The following is an 18,519-nucleotide window of genomic DNA, read 5'->3' on the forward strand; positions in this document are numbered from 1 at the left end:
ACACCGCCGGCCTCACCTCATTCTGCATCGATTACGATGGGCGAAAACAAGCTAGACGTTTATTGACGGCTAAAGCCCCTCATATGATGAGGGCAGGGAGGCGAGTGCCAAGGGATCTTAGTGAGGTGCTACACCGAGAACCCGAACACTGGTGGCGGAGCGATGAGGTAACTTCGCGGCCCCGCCCTGGCTGCCGCCCTCAGGCGCGCGCTCACGTGGCCACCCTCACGTGACCGCGCACTCAGCCCCCCCCCCCCCCCCCACCTGCCGGCGAGGGGCGCGGCGGGAGAGGGGCGGGGCCATGAGATGACCCCTCCCACCCCCTCCCGCTCCTCCGTCCCCCCGCCCCACCGCGCACGCGCGCGGAGCGGCACGGGCCGACTCACGCACCCAAAATGGCGGCCGCAATGGATGTGGACACCCCCAGCGGAACCAACAGCGGCGCCGGCAAGAAGCGCTTCGAAGTGAAGAAAGTGAGGTTCCGCCGGCGCGCTCCTCCGGCTGCTCCCGGAGGCACGGGGAGGGCTGGGGTCGGCCTGACGGCGGGGAGCGGGACGAAGGAGGGGGCGACTTCCCTCTGCTCTCACGGAGCCGGGTACCCGGTTCCGCACCGGGGCGGTGGGAGGGGCGGGGCTAGGCCTGCGGGGAGTCCTGGCGTGCGCCCGGGCCAATGGGTGAGGCGGGCTGCTGCACGTGCAGCGCGAACTGGCCAATCAGCGGGCGCGGCTGGCGGGGGCGGGAGCAGGGGGTCCCGACGGGGCCGTGCTGGCCGGGGGATGCCGCGGTCGGAGCTGTGCCGCTCGCTCCCCTCGGGCGCTGCGGCCCCGACGGGCCTCGGCTACTCCGTACCCAGATCCTCTGGGCAGCTCGGGCCGGGAAGCAGCGCTGGAGTGCTTCCGCCTCCCCATCACCCCCGGCCGTTGTGGCCCAGCCGCCCGGGCTGCCCCATGTGCTGCGTAAAATGCTTTCTACAAATGTCTCTGGCCGACTTTTTTTCTCATTCATATTTAAATCGAGCCATAACAACATGTTAGTCAGCAAATGTTCTCATGCCACCCTGGCTTTGCCTCCTCACTCAGAGCAGCCATAATATCGCTCTCCTATCCAGTGCCACCAATTTGTCCGCTGGGTCGTGGTGTTGGTCCAAGGCTCTTCACGAGGATGTAGACAATCAGGGAGAGATTGTGTGGTCTTGTACTAAGGTATAATTTGAGGAAAAGCGACCCCTAGACTGGATATCAGTAAACATTTCCAGGGATTCCTGCTTGTAGATGAGTTTGTTTGAAATGCAGCTGCCATCAGTGATGATGGAAACCCCTGGATCTGTGCAGAAGGAAGTGTTTGGGAGACATAATTGCTTGTCCTTTGGAAACAGGGACAGATGTAATGAGAGGTATAAGAAGTGGCACTGTTTATGTGTCAGTGGCATTCCTCCTCCCCAGCAAAGTACCAAGACCTTTGTTGCATGTGTGGCTCAGTACAGGTCTGTGGGTCATCAGTGTAGACCATGATGGGGTAAGAAATTAAGTACTGGAGCGTGTGGGAGAGGTAAGGGTGCTGAGAACTTTTATTGCAGCTGCCTTGAAGTATGGATGAAGTCCATGAGAGATGAGTACCTTAGCCAGAAGGCCAGCTAGACTTGAAGTTGGAAGATGGGGGAAAAAAAATTAGATCACTACTGGTGCATGTCCTAAAAGATCTAGTAGTATTGTGAATACTTTTTATATAGGTACTAATGAAAAATTTAAGAGCTTATCAAAGTCGAATACTGCTCATCAATACTTGGAAGTCTGCATTCCTCCTTCAGAGTCCCAAACTGAGGGGAAGCAATGAAAACACTGAGATGGAAATGGAACACAGTAGAGAAGATTTACTGAAGGGAAGATTTACTATAGTACAGTCAGTACAATTATATACTGAAAAAATGTAAGGGGAAAAAAATCTATACTACTTAAGTAGTAAATGAAGATTATCCCAATTACCAGTACAATATTTTGGATTGCTTTGTATGTTGAAGGCAGCCCCATTTATTTAATGAGTTTACAAAAGACCTGATTATGGGTTTTGTCAGGAGGAATAAAAAGGTATCATGTTTTTCTGCATAGCTTGCCCTAAAGTCCTCAAACCCTTCCCCTGAAGTAGCATGGGATAGTGCTATTACTTTTTTATATGTATAAAGGAAGTCTTTGAAAGGTTAATTTGGTAGTACTTTGAAATTTTTATATCCAGCCTTGCTGATAGGTTGTTGCTTATTAACCTTTTGTAGGGAAGATTATTCAGGAGTCAGTGGAGAGTAGCATTAGAGATTTAGTTCTTGACCCCAACTGCTCTGAAGGGTGATTACTAGAAGAACTGCTGCAAATAACGGGAATTCCTCTTAACAAAAATGGCATCTGAATTAGTATTTCTCCAAGGGACTGTCCTTTCCTTCAGAATTGAGGATTTGGCATGAGCTGCATCCTTGCTTTTGGATCTTGAATAGAAATCCAGGTGTTTGCATCTGTTTCACAAAAAAAAGAGGTGGGGGGGGAGACTGTGGGAGTTACCTTGTTTTTGAAGTGGGAAGGAGACATTGGGTCTGGGAGGTTTGTGAGAGGAATGTACCACTGCTTCCTAGTAACCTGAACTCATGATGAAGAATTACTCTGGACTTCTAAGATTTGGGTTTTTTTAAATATCCCAGCTTTTCTATTTCAAAAAGTACATGGGCTCTTGAAGAATAACGAGGGTTTCTGTCCACTGTAAATTGAATCAAAACTATGTTTTTCTTTTTCCCCCTCTCTCTAGTGGAATGCCGTAGCTCTGTGGGCATGGGACATTGTGGTTGATAACTGTGCCATTTGCAGAAACCACATTATGGATCTATGTAAGTAAATGGGGGGACACAGTTGACAGTTTGGACTTGTATGTGATGAACAGCTGAAATTACCCCAGCTGAGGATATAATTCAGCAAAGCTTTCAGTTAGTAACTGATTATTTTGCTATGTAATGCTGAAGTCTCATAATCTATTTTTGTGACCTCTGTCACCATACTGCTTTTCCCTCACTCTTTTCTTGTAAAGAGTAGGATTACTTGATGCCATATCAACAGACATGATGCTGCTGAGTGTATTTTGACTGCAACAAAGAGGAAAAGGAGTAATAATAAAGGGAACTGAAATTATTCAGTGTTGACAGGCTCTGCTTACAAAGAGGTATTATATTTCAGAGTTGGGGAGGTTGCTATGAGTATCAACTTCTTGATGACACTCATTAAGATGAAGTCTTGTAACACTCTCTGTGTCTGTGTCTGGCAAGGAAAGGCATGGACCAGCAAATTAATTTGACTCCTCATTCTATAAGACCTACCTTACCTAACTAACTTAGTACGTGTTATAGGAGGGGGAATTTTGTAAACACCTAGAGAATTATTTGTTCACTTACAAAGGAGAGTAATCAAATGCCAAAATAAAAAGCGATACGTTGTTAGTATTGGTTTGATTTCAATTTTTTTTTTTTTTTGCTGTATAATCTTGATGGTTCATTTCTATAATGAAATAGGAGTGTATACATGAAGTCACTGATTTCAGTCCCTTAGAGTATTGGTAATGAGTACAAACTCATTTTCTCCTCAAAAATGACAAAGTACTGTTGGCATCATAGCTGTCCATCTTGTTTCAATCATGGGGGACAGAAGACCTTTTAATATACCCCAGATAGAAATTTGCCTCTATTTCTAAAATGTGAGGCTGGTGGAACCCCCCAAAGCAAGCCCAGGTCCAACGACAGTGCCTGGGGATGGCCTCATCTGATCCCACTGGAACAGTTTTGTTGGACTTGTTTTTATGTGGTCGCCCTTGGAACCAACACTATTGGCAACTTCCTGTCAATAAGACTGTATGAAAATAAAACACTTCAGAAAAATGAGACTTAATAGCTACTGAAGGATGCATCTGATTTTACTTCATATTTAATAATAATTACAAAATTACTTTCAGAAGCTTTGTTTGGGTGGTTTTTTTTCTTTTTTCTAATACAGAGAAAACACACTGTAACACACTGGTCTGAAAATGGATTAAGCAGGTTCACTTCTTTTGGACAGATATATTTGTATTTTGAGCCAGCTACTGCCTAGCCATGCTTCAGTTTATTCTTGGTTATTAGACAGGGAGTGATAACACTAAAAAAACAGGGATTATGAAATAAGTTGATGTCCTTTAATTGAAGATTTCCTTTCTAAGTGTCTCTAACCTGTACCATCTTGGAAAGGAGTTTCAAAAGAAGGTGGACCCTGGACTACTACTTAGTTTCTCAGGTTTATGCTGTATTAGAGAGGAAAGCATGTTGCTGACAGGCAAATGGAATTTCAAAGATTTATTAGAATGTAAGTTACATTTATAGAATTTCCAAATGTATAGAATAAATATATAAAATCCTGTAATTCAAGATAATTATTCACAATAAGAGGGATGTATTTTAAGATAGGAGACGCTGGTGTGTTTTATTCTATCAATCTGCCTCAAAATTAATTGTACCTTCCATGACAGACCAAATACAGTCTCATATATTTGCAATTTTTTTTTATAAATAGCAAATAGGGATGAAGGAGAGGTGTGGAGGAGCTGGAAGGAGAATGGACAGATGCTATTTTTCAGTAGTAAACTTTGTTTGTCAATTCTTAAAAAAAAATATTTTAAGAAGCCCTAGCCATATGTGGGTGGGGATTGAGAGTATATAGGTAGATTAGGAAAAACAGTAAAGGAAAATGGCATAGGTAAGGTTTTTTTTCATTTTTGAGTTGCTCAAGCATAACATATTATTAATTTGTATGAGCAATGTTACGAGGAGCCTGGACTGCAAATGACAGACTAAAATTGACAGCATACAGAGTAGAAGGGATATCTAAATTGGTATTCCGAGATCAGTGTTGGCTCTGGATTTGCTTACTTCCTTGTTACAGATCATTAATGTTGTTAAACAACCCTTTAATTAGATTTTCAAACATAAGATGTGAAGTGATGACAAATTGAGAAAAAATTAATAGAATGTGCAGGGAAGAACAACACAAGATTCAATTTGATAAAATGCAGGATACAAATGTCTCCCACTCCTAGCAACAAACAGAAACCTTGGATGGGAAAACATTAGAAGAGTGATAAGTAATGCAGTCATGGTAATGAAAGTTTGTTAATGTTGTAAAGTCAGGCATCAATGGTAAGGTGTCATGCAGTTCTCCCCATGCATGTGCCTTATAACTCAGCAATAATGTGGTTCAAAGGATCCCCCTGCCCTCAGTTTGGTTTGTTTTCAGTGTACAGAAGGAATAAGTAGACTTTCAGTGTTTAGGTTTCGTTCTTCTCTGGAAAGACCCAGGTTCTGTTTAGATTTTACTTTAGTCTTTCTTCAAGGGCTTGCTCTCTGGTGCTGTCACTGCAACATGGTAAATTGGGGAGTGTTAGCAGTGTGTTTAGTATACTGGATTATCTTCTGGTTTAAAATGTGTAATGTATTATTGTAGTAAGATGACCAATATAGGTTTGAACTGTGTAAAATGTGCCATCAAAATACTGTTCCTTTGCTTTGACGATAACGTGCCAAGTACATGAATCCAGCTTCACAAAGACAGATATGTTGCACAGAATCCAAAGAAGAATCTCAGGATGTTTATTAGATGGAATGGGTTTGGATTTATTTCTTGATGTGTAAATATACAGGAGATTTCTGCAATAGAAAATGTATAGGAAGTGGGCTGGTTCTTACGATGCCAAGATTCAGAAGCTGCCATTATATAAGATGCATTTCTGCATCCTTGAGTTGAAATGCTTTCATTGCATCTTTCACAATTATTTACAGGTATTTCAGGTTTTAGCTGTATCTTTCTGCCCTCACCTGCAGATACTCTGTCAAAAGCAAGGCAACAGAAGAGTGATTCAGTATTCCTCCAGTACCTGTTACTGACTCTTACTGCTTCTTTTGGGTCAGCAGATGGTAAATAGGTTCTCTTTCTTTCAAGAGCCAGAATCATCAGCTTTCATTCTAGGATGGAGCTTGTCCGTGTGTTTTATTTATTATTTATTTTTCATTTGTTGATATATTGTCCTTTTCTAAAATGAAGCAAATACGAGACCAAAAAGTGTTTCAGCTTTTGGGAGGCTCTTTTTTTGCAGCCAAAGGTAGCAGTGCTAGCAATAATCTCCAGTGCATTTGATGAGGGAGCTAAATCTGGGTGTCTTGTTGAAAGGGCTTTACATCACCACCAGAGAACTCCTCCTCAACCACTACCACAAAAGTTAGTCTGTCCTCTTAAACTTTTGGGACTGTCAGTGAAAGTTTGAGTAACACTGAAATGAATGTCAGTGCTGCTTCTTTTCCTTGCCTAAACCATCTTTCTTCCCTCTCACTCCCAGGCAAAATACAGAGTCCTTTAAATCCTGAAAAATTAAGAATTGTGTTCATGCAGCTCTCAGGTTAGGGCCTCTTAGAGAGGAGAAAAAAAAAAAAAATACAAAATGACATAAAATGGGCTAGATGGACTTCACATCTAATATGCCCAGTATTTTGCTTCCAGAAGGAAAAGAGAAGAAACAAGATAAGTATATTGTATGCTGGAGTATTTTCCTTGCTGTCATAGAAGCTGTCTGAGTTAAACTTTGCTTACTCTTTGACTTTTCTCCCTTCTGAAGAATTTCCTCGTCTTTTCCTTCTACTCATCTTCTCACCATTATCTGTTGCTGTACAGACTCTGGCCAGATATATAAAAGCTAATATCTTATGCCCCATGAGTCTATACCGTAGTAACAGTAAAATTGTTGCAATAATCTCAGGTGTAGAATTTTATACAAGTATCCAAAGTAATTTAAGTTTTTCAAGGGTCTTGAGCATCTTCCATATTCTTCATCGGATTTTGTTTTATTTCTGTATGTATTGAGAGATTCAGGAATTAAGACATCAGACCTTTCAGAAGTACTGGATTCTGTTTTCTTCTATGGGCAGGCAAGGGACTGAGCTTTGGACTTTCTGCTGTGGTATATCATATCTTTGATGTAAACCGTATGATAAATATGGGTTCACTCAGATCTTGCAGAACAGCTGTTGCTACTGAGTTTCTTTAGACATCAGTCTTGTTTTGAGTAGTTCCTCGTGACCAAGGTTAACTGATGTCTCTTGCATCTCAGAAAAAATGGGCCTTTTATTTTGTGCACCTCCACACCTGAAAAATGGCGAAAGGGATGAATAGGACAGAACAAATAGAGATTACATTTTTCAGCCAAACCTGTGTGATTTGAAAGTTTTTGAATCTTTAAGTGATGAATCAAACTCCTTTTCTCTAAGCATATTCAAGCACACAAAAAGTGAACAGAGAATTTGAGTTCATTCAGACATCTTCTTTGCTAGGAAAAAAAAATCTGCAAAACAAGAAAGCAGCAAGCTCATGTGTTGAGTTCGAAGCTGATCACGTATCAGCAGGTCTTTTTAAATTATTTGGGCTTGACTCTTACAGAAAGCATCCTTTAGCAAGGAGTAAAATGTTAGTCTCATAGGTTTGTGCTGCTGACAGTGGCAGAGTTGGAAATATCTTTTTTTGTTCTGAAGTTTCTTCTTGAGCTGGAGCAGAAGTGAATTGTTCAGGCTTTAGAATGGAGAACCAGCTTGCAGGATTTATTTTCTCAGTGTTGTTCTTCCTTCTTTCTTCACTCTTTTTCATCTCCTTCATCCACGCTATCTGACACAAAAGCCCAAAACATAACCCAAACTCATAAATAGTTGGAGTGGGGGCGTGGGGAATTCTCCTGAGTACTCAGCTCCACGGTGTAAAAAGTCCAAACCATACTGTATTTCCTATTGTGGACTTTTGGGATGTACTTACCTATCACAAGACTATAAAAGACAGGCAAACTCCAGCATTACATGAGCAAATTAATTTGCAAATAAAGTATACAATGTGTGACAAGAACATATAGGAATTTATATTGAGAAAAACCTGGTTAACAAGTTTAAGTAAATGTACTGTCAACTGATTGTCTCTTTGAACACAAGAGGAAAAAATGAAAATATTTAGCCTTGAAATTTGGGAAGCAGACACATGTTGCCAGCAGATGAGCTATGTACTCCTGCCCTCTGGAACTTTGGAATACCAAAAAGGTAGAGAAAGGAGGAAATCAGGATTAAGTATATTTTGATTTGATGCTTTTGGAAAAACAGTACACATTAAACCATAGCTCTTGATACTTTCTGGTGTGTTAAATACCACAAAAGAGCTCTTCCTCCCATGCCTCCACTTGCTGTTATGAAGAAATCTACCAGTTAGTGTTGCATGTACATCTTCAACTCCTGTGTATATTTGTTCAATCTTTATTTTCCTAGGCATAGAATGTCAAGCAAACCAAGCATCGGCTACCTCTGAGGAGTGCACAGTTGCATGGGGCGTCTGCAATGTAAGGAAAACTGTTTTATTGTGGAGCTCGTGTGGGGGGATCCTCCTTTTTTGAAGACTTGGGACAGAATGAGTTCTGTAGTATTTTTTACATAACCCACCAGAAATAAGAACTTTAAATTCCTTATGTTTACTAGAGTGTAGAAAGGAGAGAGAGAAGAAAATAAAAGGAAGTGAAAGATGGAGAGATGTAATTAGGCACAGAAGCAAAGGGAAGAAGATGAGCCTTAATTATTTTTTTAAGGAATAATAGATCTTTCCTTCTGAGCATGTTTTTCCTGATCATGGTTTGCCTAGGAGTTATACCTTTTTCTTTCCCTGTGGTAATAGGATCACTTAGATGTCAGTCTGCTTGATTTGTCTTTGTGCAGGCTAATTCAAAGAGTCAAGCTGGGGTACCCAGGTGATTTGCTTTCAGTTTTGGGGAAAGGTCAAATCAGTTGGTCCCACTAGCACATGAACTCCAAACTCGAATACCTCTTAGCTAGCCTGGGCCTGAGTTGGAAGATAAATGCTTCCATAGTGGAATAACATTCTGATCCTCAATCCCATCTTCACTGTGCTGTGGGATTGAGTTACAAAGTGTTAATGCTGGAACAGGACTAAATGTTGCAATTCTGTTCGCAGAGGACAAGAGCAAAATTTTTAACCATGTCAGGATATTCAAGTGTCAAAATTATGTTGTGTGTGGAACCAAGGGGAACCTTGGTTTTAAGTAGCTGTATGGGGTAAGGAAAAGGGTGTCCTTATTAAACACATAAAAGAGATTTTTTTTTTTCTTTCTAATTTTGCAAATTCCTTTTTATTCAGGCGCTGGTATCTCCTGCAAACTGACAGAAAGCTTCCTTCAGCATGTGTACATTCATATCATCCCTGCTACTCACTCTGAAATCCTCTCTTTTCTTTTTGATTATGCTTCTTATCAGCATCTGCTCTGCCAGCTGCTAAACTCTGCACTCTCTCCTTCATCAGAAGTCAGTCAGTTGCCACTGCATGCACTGTGGAACAGGCTCCCTGCTGCCATTTCACTAATGTTTCCTCCTCTCTGAAAATGTGAATCAATTCCTTGGTGGTTGCCAGCTAATTGACTGATCCGTTGTCCCCACCTTTGCCTGTAAACTCTTGCTACTCTCTTCTTACTGTGATGTTTTCAATGGTAGTTTTCACATTGAGATGCATTCATAATTCTGAAATTATGTGATCTGAACTTTGTCTTCCAGCACGCTTTCCACTTCCACTGCATCTCTCGCTGGCTCAAAACTCGCCAAGTATGTCCGCTGGACAACAGGGAATGGGAGTTCCAAAAGTACGTATCCTGCACAGATTTCAAGATGAAAAGTCCAATTGTCCTGTAAATATAAATGATCAATGTCAGATTGGTGTGTCTGAGGGTATAGTTACTGTTCAAAGAGGTTTTTTCTTCCACCTTGTTGTATATGGACTTTTCCTTAGGCACCTGGTTCTAAGTGAGCTCTGAAGGAAGTCCAAACAGCTGTATGGGGTATGTGAGAGCTGTTGAAAAGTAGTGATTTCTATTGACATTCTCTCTAAAGAATAGAGAGCAGGAGAGAAATGGAATTAGCTAGAAGTGGAGTCTCAGGTGAATACTGTGCCACTGCATGAGCAATTTGAGTTTAGAGAATTACCTGAATTCAGCTGCTTGGGTTCCAGAGTGTTTCTGCTGAGGTGCCAGACGTTGTATTGGGTCCCTCTGTTACCTTGATGATTTGTTTTATAACTCTGATAGCCTCAGAGATTAATACAGCTGATTTCCTAGCATCTGGAAAGCCATTCCTGTGGCTTTGGCCCATTTTTTTCATAATTTCTGTATTGTTTGTTTTGTTTAACGTTTTTTAAAGGTCTCATGTTAAGAATAGCAGTAGGAGATCCAAGAATGGGTTTCTGAGGGGTAATCGTATTTTGAGAGGTAATTGTACATTGAGAGTAGTTAGGAAGTTTGCCTATCACTTACTTCATTCTGCACCATCTATCTGTTAATCTTTTCTGAACTTTTTGAAAAAATAAATTCGTTCCAGTCAGAATCCAGACTGAAACAAAGCAAAATAGGTATTATAACTGTTGAGGACTGTCTTTGCGCTCTGGTACAGAGTCAGGTGTGCAAATCATCACTGACGTGACAAATGAAATACCATCGTTTTCCTGAACACACAATGAAAATTGAGTCCATGTTGCCTGGCTAATCACTTCATATTGCACGGGCAGCATGATGAGAAACGGAGACATGAATTAATATCTCCTGATGCATGCTCAGTGTTACTTCCGTGGCTGTGACAAGCTTTGTTACATGCCAGATATATTTGAAGTGGGATTCAGGGCAAAAGATAACTGGTACTGAGATCTCTTGCACATGGTGCTGTGGATTGTCAGTCTCCTCTGACTGGTGTCTGGGTAGATGTTTTAGGGGAAGTGAAATGTGGAGAACATCCTAAGATTTCCTTAACAACATTTCACCTTCATCCCATTTACATCTTAATTATGCTGTGGTAGAATGAAAATAAATCCACCCAAACCAGCACTACTATGAATTGTAATTTTTAAAAAAACATTAACATATTATCTATTTGCAGGTATGGACACTAGAGAGATGGTCACACGCTTCTTGTTATGTCATCGAACTCAGTTGCTCTTGTCACTATGGGTTTGTTTTAGTGACTTGGAAAGTCAGTAATGTATACAATTCTTCTTTCATGCTAATTTCTTGCTATTGTATGCCATTGAATAAAGTCTTGCTGGAGCTTCCAGTCAAAGTTTTTTGTCTTGTGTTCAGGAGCGGGCAGTCAGAGCATGAGGGAGGAGAATTATCTGCAGACCAGGGACTTAAGCTAAGCTTAATTCTTTAGTTTGGCAGTGCTTCTTTTTTGCTGTGCCAGGCTTTTGACTGTGAGTTTGGTCCTACTCCCACACAACTGAGAACCACACCTTTGGCTCACTGAGGTCGGTATTAGGCTCCATTGTGTAGTGCAGTGGGTGCAGGACTTGGCCTGGCTAAGAGTAGTTTATGCAAATAGCTTTTTGTGTGGACATGCTTTATTACAGCTGAGTTGAAATGATGATCTATACAATTAGGGGTTGTGTCATCATTAGAAACTATTCTCTCACTTCTGCTCTTGAGTTTGACTAGACCAGCTCCCCTGCAGAGGAAGTTTTCACTAACTTCCCAGTTCCAGCTGTTTAGCTCTGGGGAACATAACCAGGATGTCACTTTTTGTCAGTGTTCATAAAGCACTTTCATGTGTTGAATGAAAGTAAACTCGGGAAATTCATGTGCTAGATTGGCTGGAAGGCTAAAAGTAAGCAGTATATAAGCAAACCAATTCTTGGTTGACTTTCTAGTGGTATTTTTCCCAGTTCAAGTCTAACCAGCCTTTGAAAACTACGTAATGTTCTGTTTGGTGTCACCTCTGCCAAATGGCCTGGTATCCTGCTCACTGCATCAAATTTTGCCCTCTATGTCAACAGCCTCAGCAGATGCTGGGAACTGAAACAGTCCAAGAAATTCTTTCTGCTACAAAAGGCTGCCTCTTTATGTCAGTGATGGTAGACATGGTAGATTTCTGTCCTTGGCTGTTCATGATGCCATCTTTGGATGTCATTTCTTTTGCTAGTTACTGAGGATGGGAGATATGATAGCTTATGTTAAACATTAGTGTACTGTAGTGATAGGGGATAAAGATGGCCATTGACAGAACCAAAACTTGCAGGATTTTCAGTAATTGCTGGGGCTTTCTCTAATCTGCAGCAAGCAAATGTCAGGATTATTTTATCAGTTGGTGTCATTGCTCTGAAATGTTCTGGTTCACTGTTTTCCACCCTTAAGAAGAGAATAGGAACAAGTAGGACTAGGAGAATTTATAGCTAGACAGTTTATTTACCATGTTTCTTGGTAGAAAGCTCATCCTGAATTTGCCAGGTAGTTTTGGTGATGGAGGCCGGAATGGAATAGAAGAGTAGGGGGAAGATGATCTCAACAGTGGTCGAAGTATTCATCCAGGCAACAGGGTATCCAGGTTAAATGCCATTCTCTGAAATTTGAACTCCTATTTAGCGTCCTGTCCAGATAAGTGAAATGTCAGATGTCCCTGGTTTTGATTGTCCATTTTGCTTGCAGTGGTTGGTTTTTCAGGACCTGGGAGCCAGATGCTCACCAATTTATATCCTTGAGAACTTTGTTTTGGGTCCAGCTATGTTGTTCTGATTCATCCCCCTTTTGACTGTGCATATTGTCCTGAGCATATTTTTTTTAGCTGGGGACAGACACATTTTCCTCTCCTTTGTGGCTTTGTGTGCATTTGCTTGAGGCTGTGCCTGCAGAAAGACAAGGGGAGTTGGTATTTTTTATTGCCTTTTTTTATAATGTATCCCTCCAAATGGCTGGCTACAGGCACTCTCCCCTAAACACCCTTTGAAACTGCGCTGCTGCAGTGCATAAAACTCTGTTAAATTTGATTTCAGATTGCTTTTGTAGTGTCTGTCCCAAACCTGGTTTTCCCAAATGGAAAAATACAGAGTGCAAAGCACCAATTGCTTACAGGCCCAGGAAAGAAAATCCTTTTTCAGCTGCTGCCAGTTGCAGTGGCCCTGCAGCAAAGGTGACGGCCTGTTGCTGTGGCACAAGGCTGCCGGCAGCCCTGTTTTCTGTAGTGCATTTAGGATTGTGTTTGGGAAGACAAGGGAAAGCTTCAGCGAGTGAGCTCAGAGAGAAGATGTATGGCACAGGCAGCACCAAGTGAAGGTACAGGAGATCTCTTTTATCCAAGGGCACAAAGTGCCCCATTTCCCCAGGGAATGCTTGCTTGCTCAGGCTGGTGTCTCTGTGTCCTAACTTTTACTGTTCAGCTCTCCACCTCTGCTAGATGTGGGAGAAAGCCCATTTATTTCTGCTGCCTTTTTTCCTGAAGCAACAATCATTTTTGACTACAGCTTCCCCTTTTTGCAGAATACAGAGAGCTTCTTGGGGAGGAAGGAGGAATAGAGCACATTTCTAAGTATCCTGTGGGGAAGATAGGTGCACAGGGGAGAAAAGACCATGTCGGTGCCACTTGCCCATCCTATAAATGGAGAATGCATTTGAACTGTGGATTTGAAAATAAAATCAGGAGAGAATGACAGTTAAAACTGCAGAGAGCAGTGTATCCTGCAGCTGCCCGCCTTAGAGAAAAACAAATCACTGGTAGACCTGCTGTGGAACAGAAGGTAATTTTGACATTTCTGATTCTTTCTACAAGCCTGTCAGCCGAAGCAGGCTGCATCACTGAGCAGGCCATGGCAGAGAGCAGCCAAAATGACCTGACAGTAACTTCCTTCTCTGCCTTTTGCAAAGGAGACAATGAGCTCCAGGTGCTGCATGGCATCAGCTGTGCCTCATGCACCAAATCCCTCAGTGGTCTTGCATTAAAGTGCCGGAATCAGGACAATGTGACACCAAGATGACACGGCATATTGGGCTGCATGAAAGTAGGAGGGGACAGATGCGAATTTTCCTGTCAAAATCACTACAGACCATACATTAGAAAAATGCCAGGCTGGCAGGAATCTGCTGGTTGAAAAATGGCTGATGTCTGAGAAAAATGGCTGAAGCCTCAACCAGTTTGCCAGGCTTGTAGTGATACACTATGGAGTGAACTTCATGATCGTGTCCTCCTGCCTCAGTCAGATGGGGAGGGAGTATCTGTGGAGAAGCAGCTGTTTGGGCTGGGATGAGGAAGCTTTGCAATTGCTTTGGGTAGCCCTGAGCAAATACCCCTTGCAGGGGAGCCCCAGGAGCTGCTCCCAATTCTGTGTGGTCAGGTGGGATGGTGAAACCCCAGCCACACATGAGAAAAATACACCTTTGAGTGTGGAGTTGTCTGTGTGCAGGCAAGAAGGGGGCCTGCAGCTGTCATCCCTCTCCCACTATCTCCTAATAAAGAAGCTAATGGCATCCCCAAGTGGTCTGGGACCACATCAGCAGAGCTGATGTGAAGATGAGCCAAAGTAGCACTGGTGGTGTGTGAGCTGCAGCAAAGCCTGTGCAGGCAGAGAGCTGAGCTTCCAGGAAGGGAGCACACACTTGGAAAGATCTGCACTGTATCTGGAAAAGTGCCTCCTCCAAAGGCATCAGAGCAGAGACTGGCAGTAACACCACTTCCCTGACTGACTCTGCCATGAGTTTCATTCCTTGAACTAAAAAGGAGCAGCCAAGAATGTGGGGGAAGATAACTCAGAGATGGGCAGAGGCAGAGACCAAGACTAAGTCTCTGTGCTTGCTCCCATTGTCAGGCAGGCAAGGAGATGTTCTGAAGAATGGGGCCTACCCTTGGTGAAGGACACAAGCTCTTCCCTTTGTCAGTGTGGGAATGATCCCACATGGTACTTGGGCAGCAGGAATGTAGTGCTGTCATGGGACAGCAGAGAGTCACTTGCAAGGTGCAGAGCTGATGCCTGTGAAGTGTTGCTTGGCCAGCATGCTTCCAGCCCTTTCCTGGACCATCATGAACTCCCAAGCTTCTGCCCTGTGGCAGCTGCTTTGCCATCCAACAAAGGGATGAACCCCTCAGCCGTGTAAGAGGAGGCTTTGGGTGGGCTAAGTGGGCACTGGCACCCCAGGTTGCTCATCCCAGCCTAGGTGACAGCCATCACTGCCTGGAGACCCCCAAGCCATGGCTGAAGAAAAAGAGGAGGAGGTGACACTGCTGAGGGTATTTTCCTAATGTAGGTTCCTCTGGGGGCTGGAGGGGAAGAGGAGGATGGGTGTAGAGAAGCATCCTTAGTCTCCCTGCTTTGCTCACTATGTTGTCCCACAAGACCTATGGGAAGAGCGAACTCTTCTTGCCTGCTTTTGCTTTTTTTCACAAGCTCCCTCTGCCAATATCACTGCCAGTTTAATCTGCTGTGAGGAAACACCATTCTCCCACCACAGGCTCCACACATTGCTTAGTTTTCCTCCCCAGTGCATCAGGCTTTGCAGTAAGCCTGTTATTGCTCCTTGCAGGGCACCTTGGCGCATGGACGGTTTCCACATGCCACTCACCCCACTACCACCCTCTCCCCATTCCCCACTGCTCACTCTGGTCCATTCTCTGCTCTCCTCTTTCATCTCCCTTCTCTCTGATATGGTTCCCATGGAGATCCAAGGTACCAGTGGTGCCCTTCCTCCGCAGCCTGAGGGAGGGGTTTAGTGGGATGATTTTGGGCTCACCTGGGCTGATGTTGCATTCAGTCCCAGAAGTCAAGCTACAAGGTGCTGGAAGTTCTGTTTTGTCTCTCTGCTACTTGACTCCTTCACAACAACAGCACATTGGCCTGTTCTTTCCCTTTTTTAGCAGCTTTCCAGCCTCTCTCCATTGGACACAGAAGGGGTAGCTCGCCAGGTCTTTGCATCCTGCCATACCCAGTAATGGTCCTGGCTGTAGAAAAAAAAAAAGGCATTTGTGTTTTGATTTGAAAATCTGTTGGAAATTAGCACCAACTGATTTTGGAGAGGCCAGATCTGAGTGCGGGGATGCACCACTGCCTGCTTCCCTGATGAATTTACCCACTCCACTGCAGCAGCCTGGAGTTTGCCTGTTTGCTGCCTTTTCTGTACATATGATTGTGAATATGGCTCAGTCACCTGATTTCTTGGTTCTTGCATGAAAGGTGAGTCCTGACCTCACTGCTCCAACACCTAAACCAGGAACACAGCAGAGCAGTTTCCTCTGGAAAGGAACCAGAGGTACCAGCATGGTAGGTATCAAAACTCAAGATTGGAATGTGAAGTGCCAGTGTTCTGATGGTGCCCTTGAGAACACATCCTTTTTTCTGGTTGTGCTGTTCTTACCCTCCTGTCCTCTTCATCTTCCTGTGCTGGATCTCAAATGGATGCTTATGAGTTGGGAAGGGGATTAAAGGGGGTTTTCTCCTCTCGAGATGCAGCCTACTTAATATCCTTTTCATCCCGCTTCCTTTCCCATGTCCTAGAAGACACCATTTTCAATGCAGATCAAAAAGGGCATTCATCTCCTGTCCACTCACAGAGAGAAGTGGTGTGCCGTTGGAGCAGTCTCTTCATGGCAGTTGTATTGGATGCATTGAAATGATTAATTTTGATATTTTAGACATGAAACATTATGATTTTTTAATGAAAAACATGGGCTTGGATGTTTTGTGCACTCCTCCCCCTCCCACCCTTCACCAAATGTCAGTTTTGTGGATTTTTGAAGGGCGTGTGTTTGCCAAAATTCATCCCAGAGCTGCAGCCTTTTCTGTAAAACATGAGTTCAGTTTTTGCATGGTTTCAGTGTGCAAGTCATTATGCTTGTCACAACACCCTTTTACTCACGTTCAGTTTTGGGAATGAGAGATGGCTCCAGGTGCCAAGGCTCTCACATCCTGCTGCTCTACGCAAAGTGAGTGGCCATCCATGTCCCTGCTTAGCTAAGTGGAGACCAAACATTTAAATACTCCTAAATCATGGATCTATGTAATGTTCAGAGATGAAAGTCTACAAAGAAAGACAATAGCTCTGTGAGGATTGTCCTGAGCCTCTGGTTTCTACAGAAACCTTCCAAGACTCCCTAAAGGGGCTTGTCTGAGAAGCAACACGAACTTGTCCTCACAGTGGATATTTTGGTGTCCCTTGGTGCCTTTCCAGTGGGGCAGTAAGATGGCAAAGAAGTGTTGCTCCCAGGTAGGAGGCAAAATGAGATACCCCTTCCTTTTTGAGCCATTTTAGGACAGATTTCATTTTATCCATGTGGAATCTTCTTGAGATGTTTCAGGTAAACATGAATCCCAATGAGTCTATTGGACACACCGCCCAGGACGGTAAAACTCAGAAAGCAGAAAGGTCCATGCTAGATTTGGTTCAGGGGATTTTTACCTATTTCCCATACCTTGTTCCCATGTCCCCTGATGTCACCCATGAGATTCAGCTTCGTTTCAGACAGTAGTCAGCTGATGATAAACCCAAACCACAGTCTCTTTTTGGTCCAGGCACTACCCATCTTTAAAATCTGAGACCGGCACACAGAGATGTTCCTTCTGCTCCCATATTACATATCACATCTCTCTCAAAAATTGTTTTTACTGTTTCTGCAACCATTGTGCTCACGCAATATTTCTGCCCTGGGCTGTGACTGCCTCCACCACCTCACTGACATGGCTCATCCTGCTTATACCTGGAGACCTCCAAGGGGCAGGATGGCATCCATAGGAGAGGGACACAAGAAATCCTCAAAATCACAAGCAGCTGCAGCATTTATGCCACAAATCACTGTTAGAACCCTGGCCATTACTTGTGGCTGTTTCCTCACCTATGCTGTAGGTTGCATTGGCAGAATGGAGCTACAGGTGATGACAGTGGCCCTGGATTTAAGGCCACTGTTGATCAACCATCTACTGAAGCACTAAAAGCAGCTCCTGGAAGATGAGGCAGGCTCATTTACTTTCTCCTTTCCCGCTTCTCTTCTGAGATCAGAATACCAGTTTGGGCTCTTTCCCTTGAGTGCATTGTCAAGCTCTTTGAGCTGTCTATAACGGTAGTATATTCGTTAGTGTTTAATAATCCCTGGTCATCTCTGAGCAGCAGCCCATGCAGATGGTGCTTCTGACAGGAGGCACCTGTGGCCAGTCCTATCTATTGTGGCAGCACGTGCTCATGAGAGCTTCACACACAAAGCAGATGTGCCTGAGGTGAGGATGATGAGCTCAACCCAGCTCCTCTCTGCTGCCCATAAATCACATTAGAGTATATCAAAGCCTTGAACTGTCAGTGCTACCTAGATGTAAATACCGTAATTATCCTAAGTAAAATTAACAATTTATCAGACTTCCTGTGTTGAATCTTTTTATTACAGGGGTTTTTTTCATCACAGATTTGATTTGCCATAGAGCTTATTGACTCTGGATTATAAATCTCTGGCTTTCAAACACTACCTGAAATCATGAGCTGTTCCAGCAGCTAATTGTCAGCTGCTCAGAGGGTTATTTTGCTGAGGAGAAGGCTCCTCTCCTGACTGCCCTGAAATTTTCTGGTCCCTTTCAAAAAAAGGTTTTCCCAGGCAATGAGTGATGTTGGATCTGTACCAAGGTCCTATGGGATCCAGGCATGGATGCAACCCTACAC

General features: G+C 43.4%; 1 protein-coding gene across 1 annotated transcript; it reads left to right on the top strand.

Annotated features, from left to right (window-relative positions):
- Positions 1-346: 346 nt before the first annotated feature.
- Positions 347-11,166, top strand: RBX1 (ring-box 1). Its single transcript, XM_082279987.1, has 5 exons — positions 347-473; positions 2,788-2,866; positions 8,345-8,415; positions 9,635-9,720; positions 11,003-11,166. Exons 1-5 carry the CDS (start codon positions 396-398, stop codon positions 11,013-11,015), a joined length of 327 nt encoding a protein of 108 aa, XP_082136113.1. The 5' UTR covers positions 347-395; the 3' UTR covers positions 11,016-11,166.
- The last annotated feature ends 7,353 nt before the right edge of the window (positions 11,167-18,519 follow it).

Source organism: Coloeus monedula (assembly GCF_965178545.1).
Source record: "Coloeus monedula genome assembly, chromosome: 4".
Lineage (NCBI taxonomy): Eukaryota > Metazoa > Chordata > Aves > Passeriformes > Corvidae > Coloeus > Coloeus monedula.

Bases quoted from the DNA above. Each gene is read 5' to 3' on its own strand.
- RBX1 (XM_082279987.1), top strand. From the start codon at position 396: ATGGCGGCCGCAATGGATGTGGACACCCCCAGCGGAACCAACAGCGGC. The intron at 474-2,787 runs GTGAGGTTCCGC...CCCTCTCTCTAG, and splicing joins AGCGCTTCGAAGTGAAGAAA to TGGAATGCCGTAGCTCTGTG. The intron at 8,416-9,634 runs GTAAGGAAAACT...TTTGTCTTCCAG, and splicing joins TTGCATGGGGCGTCTGCAAT to CACGCTTTCCACTTCCACTG.